At 44.0% G+C, this 13,173-nt stretch overlaps 1 protein-coding gene across 1 annotated transcript in view; it reads right to left on the reverse strand.

The window, feature by feature from the left end:
* POMGNT1 (protein O-linked mannose N-acetylglucosaminyltransferase 1 (beta 1,2-)) overlaps positions 1-13,173 on the reverse strand; it is a 227,840-nt gene that overhangs the window by 43,475 nt on the left and 171,192 nt on the right. Inside the window, exons 16-18 of the mRNA XM_086952341.1 lie at positions 12,373-12,498; positions 7,806-7,870; positions 1,464-1,508 (exon numbers count right to left, since the gene is read on the reverse strand). Of these exons, the coding sequence (XP_086808467.1) occupies positions 1,464-1,508; positions 7,806-7,870; positions 12,373-12,498 (236 nt within the window). The remainder of the gene's footprint in view (positions 1-1,463; positions 1,509-7,805; positions 7,871-12,372; positions 12,499-13,173) is intronic.

Consider the following 13,173-nt stretch of genomic DNA (forward strand, 5'->3'; position numbering starts at 1 on the left):
TGAAAACCAACAACGTTGTGAGTGGAGCTCTGGATCCCCAAAGGAGTGGAAAGAAATTAACTAAAGTCTGTACGCAGGGGCAGAGCTTATACAAGGCTCTACTACATCATTTCTGGGGCAGTATGAAATCACTGCAGGGTCATACGGCACCACCAAATAGCGCATGAGGACCATTGCTGAATTAATCTCTACGTAGCCCGGTGCCTTAGAATATTCTAAAGGTAAGGAATCTGCAGTTCGAAGTACCATTCGGAAAAGAAAGATATGGCCCAATAACTACATATTTAGAGTAACTATAATAATAGAAGTACATGGTCACATTTATTTTTACAGTATGAAGGTCCTATTCGAATTTACTACAACAAAACAGCAAAATCGACATGAACAAAACACCTTTTACTGCCAGACAGTAAACGTGTGGAATACAAGCTTTATAGAGGGAAACAACTTATCTACTAGTCACTGGTCCCTTTAATGTGATTTTACCATACCGCACAAAATTAACCCCTTGCATCCATCATATAGCTTTTATTAAAAGTAGTACACTTACAGGTATACATTAGAGGGCTATGATATTTTACATACAATCCATGCTACATTAAAGGTGTGTTATAGAGGACATGGTAAAATAACACATCATGCTGAAATGATTCGGTGGTGGTCCCATCCTCCTAGGACCACCCAAAGCACAGTTATGGGCAAAAATACAATCCCAACCAAAGGCCCTGCAAAGCATTATGGGACGATATTCTAGAGTGCAGTGAATATTATAGTATCCAATATCAAAACATTCTTCAAGGGGCAGGCTCTCGGGCTCAGCTGAGAGCGAATAATATAAAATTCACTAACACTAGACTCTCGCCCCATAATGCATTGCTAGGCCTTTGGTTGGCATTGTAGTTTTTCCCATAACTTTGCTTGAGGTGGTCCTAGGAGGATGGGACCACCACCAAATCGTTAAGCATGATAAGCTCTTTATGTTCGAAGCATCTGCTTGCCTTTCCCATAGGTTAGGGGTGACCTCAAAATCATCACCTCTCTCATTGCCTGGTATTTTTCAAAGACCACTTTTGTGAATTGGTTATACGCTTTTTAGCATGTAAAGGTAAAGTTGTTTTATCAAAGGGTTGTGGGTGCAGTAGCAGACTCCACTATGTAGCAGAGTCGGAATTATTGCACGAATTCCGTGTTTTCAATGAAATGCATAGTTACCAAACCTCCGCAACCTCCGCTAGCGGAGAGGAGTCCATTGCCCAATGTTACTCAAGATACGGAAACATTAGCCATTTGTTTGCATTACATATAACACGTTTACTTTTGTTCTGAGCCTTTCTATTACAACCTCCTGACCATATCAGTGCTTTTCCAGTAATACCTCAAGACACTCTTACTGTTGCTCTTCTAACCTGGGTTGTTACACTACACATTCTATTGCTACAATTTAAGGCAACAAATAAAAGTACCTCAAAAGTCTGTTAATTTCAACTTCATAGGCGTCCTTTTTCAAACTGAAAATAGAAAGCAAAAGTAATATTAGAAACCACAGTCATTTTTAAACAAATGTGTATATGGCTGATATTATGGGGCAGAGAAAGCTCTACATACTCCTCCAGACGGATTACATTAATGTCATCTTGAAATGTTTAAGTGGTATATTAGGGTCATTTCAGAATATTGTTTGCAAATCATTAAAATACAACTGCATAAACCTGAGGAGTAAAGAAACCGTTTTAAAAAACCTTATAAAGACCAGACAGTAGATACTTATCAGTTTATCTTGCAGGGAATCTGAAGAAACTGAAAAATCAAGGCTTCTGATTACCACATAACACCAAGACTTCAAGTGGTTTAGGTACCACAGGGGCCTCCCACGGGCTGCAGCATGTATTATGCCACCCCTGGGAGACGATTCAAAATGACACAACAGGTTTGCTACTGCAGCCTGTGTAAGGTGGTGCATGCGCCCCTTACTTAGAAATAGGTTCACTATATCTATCCTATATCACAGCACATATAAAACTATCAGTCACCCCTATAGCAGGCCTTATCAATCCGGAAGGCAGGGTACTGGGTTTTATGGGAGAGGGTGCTCCTGCATGAGTAGAGCCCCTCTGCAGCCTTCGGAACCTCTATTCCGGGGTTGTTTGTGATGCAGCCAACCATATACTCTTAAGTGCATTATAACCTCACAGTAAATGCTAACTTTAAAACGGTTGCAAGGAAACAGGTTGTGTTTTGTGTCAAACACCTTGGAATCAGTAACTGGCTGGGAGGTATGATTCCACCCTCCAAGAGGGAGAAATATGACAACACCGGTACACCCGGTACCAGCTTTCTCGACCCTGGCATCACAAGACGGATGCTTCAAGCCACAGACACAGGTCTGCCTCCTGCTGCTGGACGAAAATCCAGCAGGGGAAGGCTTGACAATAGGTTTCCTGTCACATGTGATGTGTAACCACCTCCCAGACAGGCTTTAGTGTATTGGGGCTGGGTGGGTGCACTCTCAGAGTGCTTTGATGTATGCACTCAGGGCACATTTGGTGTCCCTGGACATTCCTGCTCAAACCAGTCTCAGGATCCATTTGCGGGTGCTCCGGAGCAGAACTGGACAAAGGACATGGATGTAGCCGCCCCTCTGCCCTGACCCTCCCATAGGTGGGTCCCCAGGGTTTGTCCCACCCCTTCCTTGGGTATAAAGTAGGAACCCCCGACTACAGGACTTTAGATTTTACCTGGACTAAACTCTGCTACGGAAACCAGGTACTTCGACGATCTGCACGACGCTGGACGACTGAAGAATCTCCCTTGGAGTAAAGGAGTTCCTCTCCTGCTAAGCAGACACCGAGGATTTATGCCATCTGTACCCGGGGCTGAACCTAGTGACGTGAAGGCTTCGGTTTCCAAAACTCTACCCTCCTTGCCTGCCATGTCTGTCGAGGTTTTTGACACTCTGAGCCTCAAAATTAAATCTGGCCTTAGATCCGTTGAAGCCGGAGCTTATTACACTTCTCCCGCCCCTCTGCCGTGAGCCCATACTGGACCTGAATAATCTTTCGCTCAGTGAGGGCGTGGTCCCTTCCTCCTGGAAGCAAGCAGTGGTCAGCCCCGTTTTGAAGAAGCCCAACCTTGACCCCCTGCTTCCTGAGAATTACCGGCCCATCTCCCTCCTACCCTGGACCACCAAGGTAACTGAGGCACACGTGAACTCCATCTTGTCTGCCCACCTCTCTCGTAATAATATTCTTGACGAGAGCCAGAATGGTTTTCGCGCACAACGCAGCACTGAAACTGCTCTGCTCTTTATGACCGAGCACTTGCGTTCAGTGCTGGATGCGGGGCAGACAGCGGCGCTCCTCTTGTTAGACTTGAGCGCCGCGTTTGACACGGTGTCTCATGACATCTTGATGCGGCGCCTGGAGGAAGTGGGTATTGACGGGAAGGCTCTTCAATGGTTCCGCTCTTTCCTTTCGGACCGGTTTTTTAAAGTGGCCATTCCACCTGGTCAGTCCTCTTTCTGTCCTTTGGGACTGGGAGTCCCTCAGGGCTCTGCGTTGAGCCCCACTTTGTTCACTTTATATGTGAAACCGCTGGCTGCTGTTGTCAGACAATGTGGCTTAACCATGACATCGTATGCCGACGACTCGCAGCTGGCGGTGACACTTAGTGGGGACCCTGAGGTGACTGCTCCCAGATTCCGTGCAGGACTTATAGCTGTGGCGAACTGGATGCGTAGTAATTGCTTACAGCTAAATGCCAAGAAAACCGAGGTCCTGATTCTAGGGAAGCAGGCGGAACTCTGGGGAGATCAGTGGTGGCCTCCTGAGTTGGGGGTGTCCCCCATTCCAGCGACCGAAGTTAACTTGGGGGTCTGGCTGGATCCTAACCTCTCTTTTACCAGCCACACAAAGAAGATTGCAGCTACCTGCTATGGTATTCTGCGAGGACTGAGATCAGTCCTCAAATTCTTCGACCCTCCTACTCGGCAACTGGTGGTCCAAGCCTCCATTCTTTCTCGGCTGGACTACGGGAGTGCACTGCTGCTTGGAGTAAACCAGGCTGAGGCCACTAGGCTGCAGAGGGTGCAGAATGCCGCTGCGCGGGCCATTGTTGGCCTCCCGAGACGCTGCTCTGTCTCTGCAGTCCTGACCTCACTTCACTGGCTGCCGGTCAGACAGAGAATCAAATTTAAGGCTCTCTGTCTGACATTCAAAATCCTGAAACTCTCCTCTCCTCCTGCCCTTGCGGGCCTTGTTTCTCCCTATGTCCCCACGTGGTCTCTCAGGTCGGAATCTCTTCATCTGGCGATTAAGTCTAGGTTCAGACTGAGTAGGATGGGAGGTCGCTCCTATGAGAAAAAGGGGGCCCCTACAATGTATATAGTTAGCTACTCGTAGGGAAGGTAAACTATGTAGAGAAAGACAGTGTAGCAAAACTCTAAGGGTGTAGATAATCCCTAAATCAAAATCCAAACAGAATAATAGACCCTCTAAAACAATCAAATAACTGTGTGCTGAAACGTGAATTTATACAAAAATTCTTCAATTTATTTATTTTGATTTTAGTATATTTTGTTTGTTATTTTTATCCTTTGTGCAAAATTCATTTACTTATTTAATTCATTGTCCACATTTAAAAAGAACCTTGGTGTATAATACATGATATTCAGACACAGGCAAAAAATTAATTATTTACAACTAAAGGCGTACAAAGTCAATAAGTGAGAACAGAAAAAATTACATGAACACAAATACAAAAACAAATTAACCCAGTGATATACGAGATATTCAGTCGTTGGAATAATTGATGAAGGCAATGCGGTTGAATGGAACTACGCGCGTTTCGGCCCAAGGCCTTCGTCAGGTGACCGTCATTCGTATAAAGTGCATAGAAAGTCATTTTGCAGGAGCAAATAAGCATAACTGACTTGGTACAAATGAAATTAAAACTGTCGCCATAGGAAGCGAAGTGTTGATTCGTCAACTTGTCCATTGTTGTGTTATATCACCTTTTTTATTTATTTAAAATATACGAATGACGGTCACCTGACGAAGGCCTTGGGCCGAAACGCGCGTAGTTCCATTCAACCGCATTGCCTTCATCAATTATTCCAACGACTGAATATCTCGTATATCACTGGGTTAATTTGTTTTTGTATTTGTGTTCATGTAATTTTTTCTGTTCTCACTTATTGACTTTGTACGCCTTTAGTTGTAAATAATTAATTTTTTGCCTGTGTCTGAATATCATGTATTATACACCAAGGTTCTTTTAAAATGTGGACAATGAATTAAATAAGTAAATGAATTTTGCACAAAGGATAAAAATAACAAACAAAATATACTAAAATCAAAATAAATAAATTGAAGAATTTTTGTATAAATTCACGTTTCAGCACACAGTTATTTGATTGTTTTAGAGGGTCTATTATTCTGTTTGGATTTTGATTTAGGGATTATCTACACCCTTAGAGTTTTGCTACACTGTCTTTCTCTACATAGGATGGGAGGTCGCTCCTTTCGTGTTTTGGCGGCTGGATTATGGAACTCCCTCCCTGTCCACATTCGTGCCCTAAATAGCCTGACTCTCTTCAGACGCGCTATAAAAACCCACCTGTTTACCTCCGCTGATTGATTCCCTCTATTTCCAGCATTGATCTGTTGTGTTGTGGTACCTGATCAGGCGCCAGGACGCCCCTTCGCTGGGGCAGCTGTGCGCCGAATAAAAGTTATTAACATAACATAACATAACACCAAAACCCATCTGACCGGTTTGTAGCTCCGAAGCTCCTGAGGACTCCGAAGATTTGTGCAACATATGAGGTGGGTTCCCATGGTCTCCGAGGTTGATCTGAGCTCTCAGCTATTCTGAGGCCCGTATCCCTTGTGGGGACTGTGCAACCCGAACACCTGTGCACTGTGGGCCCGATTCACAGAATGAACTTACTCAATCCTAAACTTTCTACTATTTTGGTATTCACAGAATGAACTTACCACTTTTGGTATTCACAGAAGTTAGGATTATGTCTTAAGACAGACTTAAGACAGGCTTAAGACAGGCTTAAGACAGGCTTAAGACAAAATCCTAACTTCTGTGAATACCAAAAGTAGTAAGTTCATTCTGTGAATGCCAAAAGTAGTACGTTCAATCTGTGAATCGGGCCCTGTGTAGTTTTGCAGCAGCATATGCTTTAAGCGACCCCTGAGGCTGTGCTTTGGGCTACTTGTAGTCCTGACTAGAGCAGTGTTTTCACCAAAGATTTCTGGCCTACACTCCACGAGTGTTCCGTGGGCTGGTATTTTGGGATTCCTCTCGAGATCCCTTCGCGATTCTTGGTCCGTTGGCCTGGGGGTCCCTGTGAAGGTAACAGACTTTCCGTGGGCTTTCCTGGTTGCTCCAGATGTGCATTGACTCTCCATTGCTTGGAGAGTCCCCAGGACTTTGCTGGTCCTCAACGAAGCGGATTTCCTCTGACCACATGGGTTGCAGTTGCCAAGGCTTGTTGGTGTTCCATCCGGACACTGACCCCCCAGCACTCTACATCCTTCGTGGGACAGCTCACCTCCGGACTTTGGTAGTCCTCAACGTCCCCTGGTCCCCGTGGCTGCAGAGTCAAGCATCGTCTCAACTCACCTGAAGCACCAGACATTGGTGGGCATTTGTCTACTGAGACCCTAGTCACCCTGAAGTGCCCCAGACTCTGTCCCCTCAGCTTTCAGGTTCCTCTCATCTCAGATCGAGGCTTGGATCACACTAGACACTTTTCATCTTCACGGCAGCAGCACTTTTCAGCATCACGCCATTGAAAATGACGAAGATTAACGACATCACTTGACACCTATGCTCCCGGATTCCCTGGGTTAGGTAACACAGGTACTCCAGTACTCACAAGGGTGATGGCCTTAGAAACTTCTATGTTTGAAAGTGTTTGCTCAAAGTCCTTTCTGAAGTGTCCTTAATCTTTAAAATTCCAACTGTGACTTTCCCATAGAGTTGTATGGAGCTCGCAGCTGTGTTCTCACACTGCACCCATCCTCCATGGGTCGCCTGTGTCCCTACCCTGGGTGGTTCCTTGGTGTCCCAGCGATTCTACTTGCTCTAGGCACTGTGTCTAATCAAGTCGTAGTTGTTATACCACTTTCTTAGTATATGGTTCGGTCTCCCCCTGGAGCCTACTGTGTATTGTGCTATTTACTGTTGTTCTAGTGATTTAATATTGTGTGCTTTGTTCTCTAATCTCATAAAGAGCTTAGGAGAGTGTTTAGTAATAAATACATATATTTTATATATACCTTGTGTGGTTCTCCTTTCATTTGGTCCTTCAGGAGGTTCTGATCTGGCCAAACAAGCTGCTTTACATTACTTCGAGACTTAGCCTGAAGTCTGCTCTCCATAGCTACCACTAGGATAGCTTTCAATAAAGGTCGTCTTTAACCTAATCATCAATAAGGGTTGTTTATAGTGGTACAAGGTGCCAACTATAATTAGTCGTCAGCATATACCAGGCCAACTTCTCACAAGCTGGCTAATGATAAGCAGGCTAATGATTACTAAGAAGGAGTGCAATGGCATCACTGCGCCACACCCTTATAGGGTAAGTCGCACTACTGCATCCAGGAGCCCTATTCTGCGTCACAAATTATCCAGGCCAACTGTAAGAACTCACAGTTTACATTTCCAATTTGCTTTACTACTACGACCAATTCTTGCTATGCACATCTTTCTGTATCATTCAAGTCTACACAAAATACCTGTAAAATGCCATTAAAAGATATCAGACAACTAAAGTGTGTTACAACACTTACCTTTCCACATGCTTGAATTGAACACTTGGCACAGTATTAAATTTGTGCTTCTTAAAGTAGGCTTCCTAAAAGGAATAGATAAAAGGATAACATTTAGTGAAGTCTCATTTCATATTCACAGGCCATTCAAAGGCCAAATTAAAGCGTTTGCCGTATCGAGAGGTGCAGTCACTGAAAACGTCAAACACTTAAGTTTCAGAAAATTAAAACGGAACATTTACTGCTCATTATGCAACTACTCTATACAATTCATCAGTGGTTATGGGGTCTAAATAGCAATACAAACCCAGTCCAAGGAAATTCTAGGTGTGCAGGGTCCAGAAGAGATCTCTAAATATTTCATACATATTGATGTTAGATACCATGTTTCTATAATCAAGATTTCCATACAACATATGGAGGTGGACCTTACTGGAGATGATGGAAAAGTGCGAGCACTTCACTCAATTATAAACATGAACCCTGATTGGAATGGCAATCATATTGAAAGCCTATTTGATTTAAATATTCCTCCTTAGTTCTAGGTTGCCCAAGTTAACGCAACAGCTTCAACCAGTACCAAAAACATTGGGTATTGTTGTTGCTATTGTTATTATGCTATTTTGAAAGGTTACAACAAAGCAAGCCACCATTCAAATTACACCAAAGTTCACTACTGCATAGCATACTATTATTCACAAAAAAATCTGAAAATCTTTGTGTTCTCTCTTAGATTACAATGTAACGATTTCTGCACATCAACAATAGTTCAAATACATCATTGTCGGTAAACTAATTATTCATATGCCTTAAAAGCTTTGTCAATATCTAGTGCCTTGCCTTTTCAGGTCGTGGCATGTGCGGCTCTGTGATGATTTTGTTTTGCCCTGGAGTGCGTGGCATCAGTGAGAAGATTTTTAATTTGAGACTTTCTTTAGCAGACCACTCTACATAACTAGGAGGTGTGAGCACAGTGAGGGCAGTGAGGAATCTGCAGTTCGAGTATCCGCCAGTCTTAATAGAGGTAAGTAACTTGTTCTTCGGATGGATATTCCTTACATTTACAATAGATATGGAAACAATTCCGACCAAGATAGAAGGCCTGTGGAGTGGGCTCAGACCAGAAAGCCCTGCAGGGCTGAACGAGCAAAATGCACTTCTTGTTGGACAGGCTGTCAAGGCAGTACTGCTTTATGAATGTGTGCACCGACACTCACATCATGGCCGGACAGATGTCAAGGATAGGCACTCGGTGTGCCAATGCAGTGATATCAGCATTGGCCCAGGTGGAGTGAGTGGAATGAGCCCCTAGTTCTTCCGGAGGCTGCTTTTTGGCCAATGAGTAGCAGATCTTAATTAAGAAGACCATCCACCTTGACAAAGTCCGTTTCTGTACTGCCTTATCTTTCGTTACCCCAAAGAAACTCACAAAAACTGATGGTCCATGGGGAGATTGATGGAAAAGCTTGAGACCCTTTTGGGGTCCAATCAATCAAGTTGCATTCCTCCTCTTTTGAGTGGTGAGGTGGGGCAAAAAACGTTAGGGGGGTGATGGATTGCCCCACGTGAAAATCAGTCAAAACTTTTAGCAAGAAGACTGCCCTGGACACTGCAGCAGCAGTTTGTCCAAAAAAATAAATAAATAAAATTAAAAAAAAGGTTGTGTAGGGTAAGCTGCATGGAAAGAGCATTGGAGCTCATTCATGACCAGTTGAAGTGATCATGTGGAGAAGTGTGGCTCACTGGTTAGAGGAGGCAGACCTGGAAGCAGAGGTCAGCCCGGGACCAGGGTTCGGTTCCCAACGCTGCAGGGTCTTGAGTCCTAAAATGTCCATGGACTTGACAATTCTCGCTCCGGTGCCTACTCGATTCACGGGTTCACACTCTGCGACTCTGGGCAATAGCTTGCTTAATCTCCACAACGGCCCCTCGCGGTGGGATGCCTGGCTTTCGCCTTGTGGATACCTTGCCGGGGTTATCTCACAGGGGAATACCAGGACGGGTTCCCTGAGCAAGCGCTTAGATACCAGGTCGGTGATTTGCGCTATATAAATACATGTACATTTACATTTACATGACAAGGAAGAGAATCTAAAGGCGCAATGAGCAGCTGTGGGTTAGCAGAAAGGGAGTACACAAATAATGTCAGGACCAAATTGAGGTGCCACTGTGCATCAGAAATTGTTTGGGAGGGAGCATGAACGTCAAACCTTTAACAAGACGCATCAAGTGACTTAAACAAGAACGTTAGGTCCGGTAAATACAAAACAGTCGACAGTGCCAACACATTAACCCTTTATGGTGCCCACTGCCCTACCTAGCTGAACTAAAGACAGAAAAATCTATAAGACATGTGACAACTTTGCTAGAAACAGTTCTATGCTGCAGGATCCACACTAAGGGACACATTTCTCTCAGTGCCCAGCAAAAATTGACTTTGGGGAAGGACTTCATACTGTAACAATAGATTCCACAACCTCAAGAGACCGGGTGAATGCAGATATCTGTCTCCTCTCAATCTTTGCGCATGGAGGTTTAGATGCTCATGCCCAATAGTTCCAGGTACCATACTCTCCTAGCCCAACAGAGAGCCACTGGGATTACTTTGGTCCGGTTGGTACTGAACTTCTTCAGAACGCTGAGCAGGAGACACAGAGGCAGAAAGGCATACTGGAATCCTGCGTTGCACACTACCTGAATGAGTCTCCTATAGAGATAGTCCATGGGAACTGCAACACGAAAAAGCTTTGACACAGCACATTCTCTACTGTGGTGGAAAGATCCAGCAAGGGCACTTCCCACTATTGGAAGATGTACTGTGCCATTTTAGGATGCAATCGTTATTAGCGATCGGTTAGGTGTCGCTGGCTGAGCTCGTCCACCCAAGTGTTTAAACATACGACCCAGTGGTTGTTCCAGTACCACACGGCAGTGGTGTAGCCTGTGAGAAACTATATTAGCCTCCCCTTGATTGATGGTAGGAAGGTTTTCAATGCTAGGCGAAAGGCCCACAACTCCAACAGGTTGATGCAGTCTGTTTTCTGCTGGAAACCCGGTTCTCCTGATCTCCATCTCTTCCAGATGACTACCCGAACACAGTCATCACTTTTCTTAACACACGAAAGGTGCTGGTAAGGTAGAAGTAGAGCATAGCAAACTGAAAACGCTCCTGGCCTACCCTAAATCGCTGGTAACATCTGTGGGACTGCAGGACAGGTACATGAAGATAAAGGGCAAACAGAACAGGTGCATGAGTGAGCATCTCGAACTGGCCCTTCCACAGGAAGGTGTTCAGAGGTCGAAGATCTGAACTATTACTAAGGCCTTCACTGATTTCCTCGTAGCGAAAAAGGACCAGCCTGGATTTCAACACGTTTCTTGCTTTACAGATCCTTTGGCCAGTAGACCTTGCACCTATTGCGACAAGATGGACCAGTACTTTTCTGAAAGCCACTACGATGTGGGTGGAAGGTGCTGCAGGATGGAAAAAAAAGAAACAGCAAAGCCAGCTAAACAATCCTAAATACTCATCTGACTGAATAGCTTGCAAACCTTTGAGGAAATTAACTGTTGCAGGGTCGCTGATGACCAGGAGAACTCTGGGTGCATCAAGACCAAAAGGAGAATCAGCCCATCGAAGGAACAGAAAGAGCAAGACCAATTGGCACCTTGAAGCCTTCATAACTTTACTGAGTATAGTGTGGCGAGCTAGGGGCGAGCCCCATATGGCATTCTTGTGCTTTCGATTACATTTTGACTTTGACTTACCTGAAGACTTTGACTGCATAGAGGATCAAAAGTGACATTGAGAGCAGAGGATCATGAGTGACATTGAGAGCAGGAACGTGTCTGTGCTCTTTACTTCGAAAAGGAGTGGGACTTGTGTGTTTTTGTTCTGATGTTCAGTGATTTATAGCATCAATGCACCATCACGGATTGCCTTTGGGTTCATGAGAGCACATCCGTCACACAACTTTCAGCCATGCCTCAAGCCCAACCACCAAATACATACATGGTGCAGGTCTGTTACAGACATTTGTTTACGACAGTCACAATAAGGTTTAAATCCTGCAGGCTTTGGGAGGAACATTGTTCCCTTGCACACTGGTCAAATTTTTGAGAATAAAACTTATCTACAGATCAGTATTCAAAGACACATAAAGAAAGGAACGGACTTCAGCACGCGGGGGCACTTATGCGTGGCTCTGCTCCGTTACTCCCAGGGCAGAACCAAGTCAACATGGAACCGCAAGTCACTACCTAGCAGCGCATGAGAGAACTACTCTGAAAGTTTGCGTGTCCTCTCTGGTACCTGGTGATATTCTAAAGGTGGGGAATCTGCAGATATATCTCCCTATGGAGCTCAGACCACACTGCTGACTCCCTTTCTAACGGTTCATTACAATATTGAAACAACTTTAAAAAGTAAACCCAGCTAAACATTACACATTACATTACACCTTCTAAAAAATTAAAGCATAAATAATGGGACTTTCAATTGGAATCTATAATAAATCCAAAAACTAAGATTCCAGCACTATTATTCTAGTGCATGGTACCTGAATAATGTTTCAGCCAAATTACTCACATGGAAATAGCCATTCATGTTGAGGCCCACAATGCCAAAGTGGTAAGATCGTGATACATCGGGAATAATGCACTCTCGTCCTTTCCGCTGCTCAGGCATCCGCATCCACATGTCCCAGTCCCATAGCTGCCAAAAATAAGAAAGACTGTTACATACTGCAGCACATTAAAAGTGTGTACACAAACATAGTTGTAATAAATGTAAGTAGTGCTCACCTGAAGTGCCAGCTAATTCAGAGGTTCTCTGCCATTTTATAGATTCAAGAAACTTAATCCAAGGTGTTTCAAAAGCAACAGTACTACACCATCCCTAGTGTGGCTTTGGCTTCCCCTGTTGACCGCACCCTTCAAGTATGAACATGAATGTCAAAGAGTGCCAGATATGACTGAGTAACTCAGTTTTATTGGTAATAAAATTAAAAAGCAGATATCTAATCAGCTGGGGTAACTAAGGGTAACTACTAGTTTCCCTTATTCTTACATCAAGCTCCCCTCTACTCCCATGCTGGGAGAATATGAACAGCTTTGTATGGGCAAGTTTAGGGAGACTGCACAGACAAACCAAGGATCTTTTCTAAAAATATCCATGTATTTATATGGCGTTTATGATCTAAATTATGCAATGGTAAATTAAGCAGATCTAGAAATGCTCAAAACAGGTGTTTAGAAAACACTACAAATCATATTTGACTTAGGGAGATGGGAAAGAGCCTTTCAGTAAGTTACCATTTGATTGTCATAAGCATGCGTAATATAGGTACAACCGATCAAAAAAGAAATGAATCAAGGTTTTACTGCAGAG

The sequence above is a fragment of the Lissotriton vulgaris genome, chromosome 1_1 (genome assembly GCF_964263255.1).
Source record: "Lissotriton vulgaris chromosome 1_1, aLisVul1.2, whole genome shotgun sequence".
Classification (NCBI taxonomy): Eukaryota; Metazoa; Chordata; class Amphibia; order Caudata; family Salamandridae; genus Lissotriton; species Lissotriton vulgaris.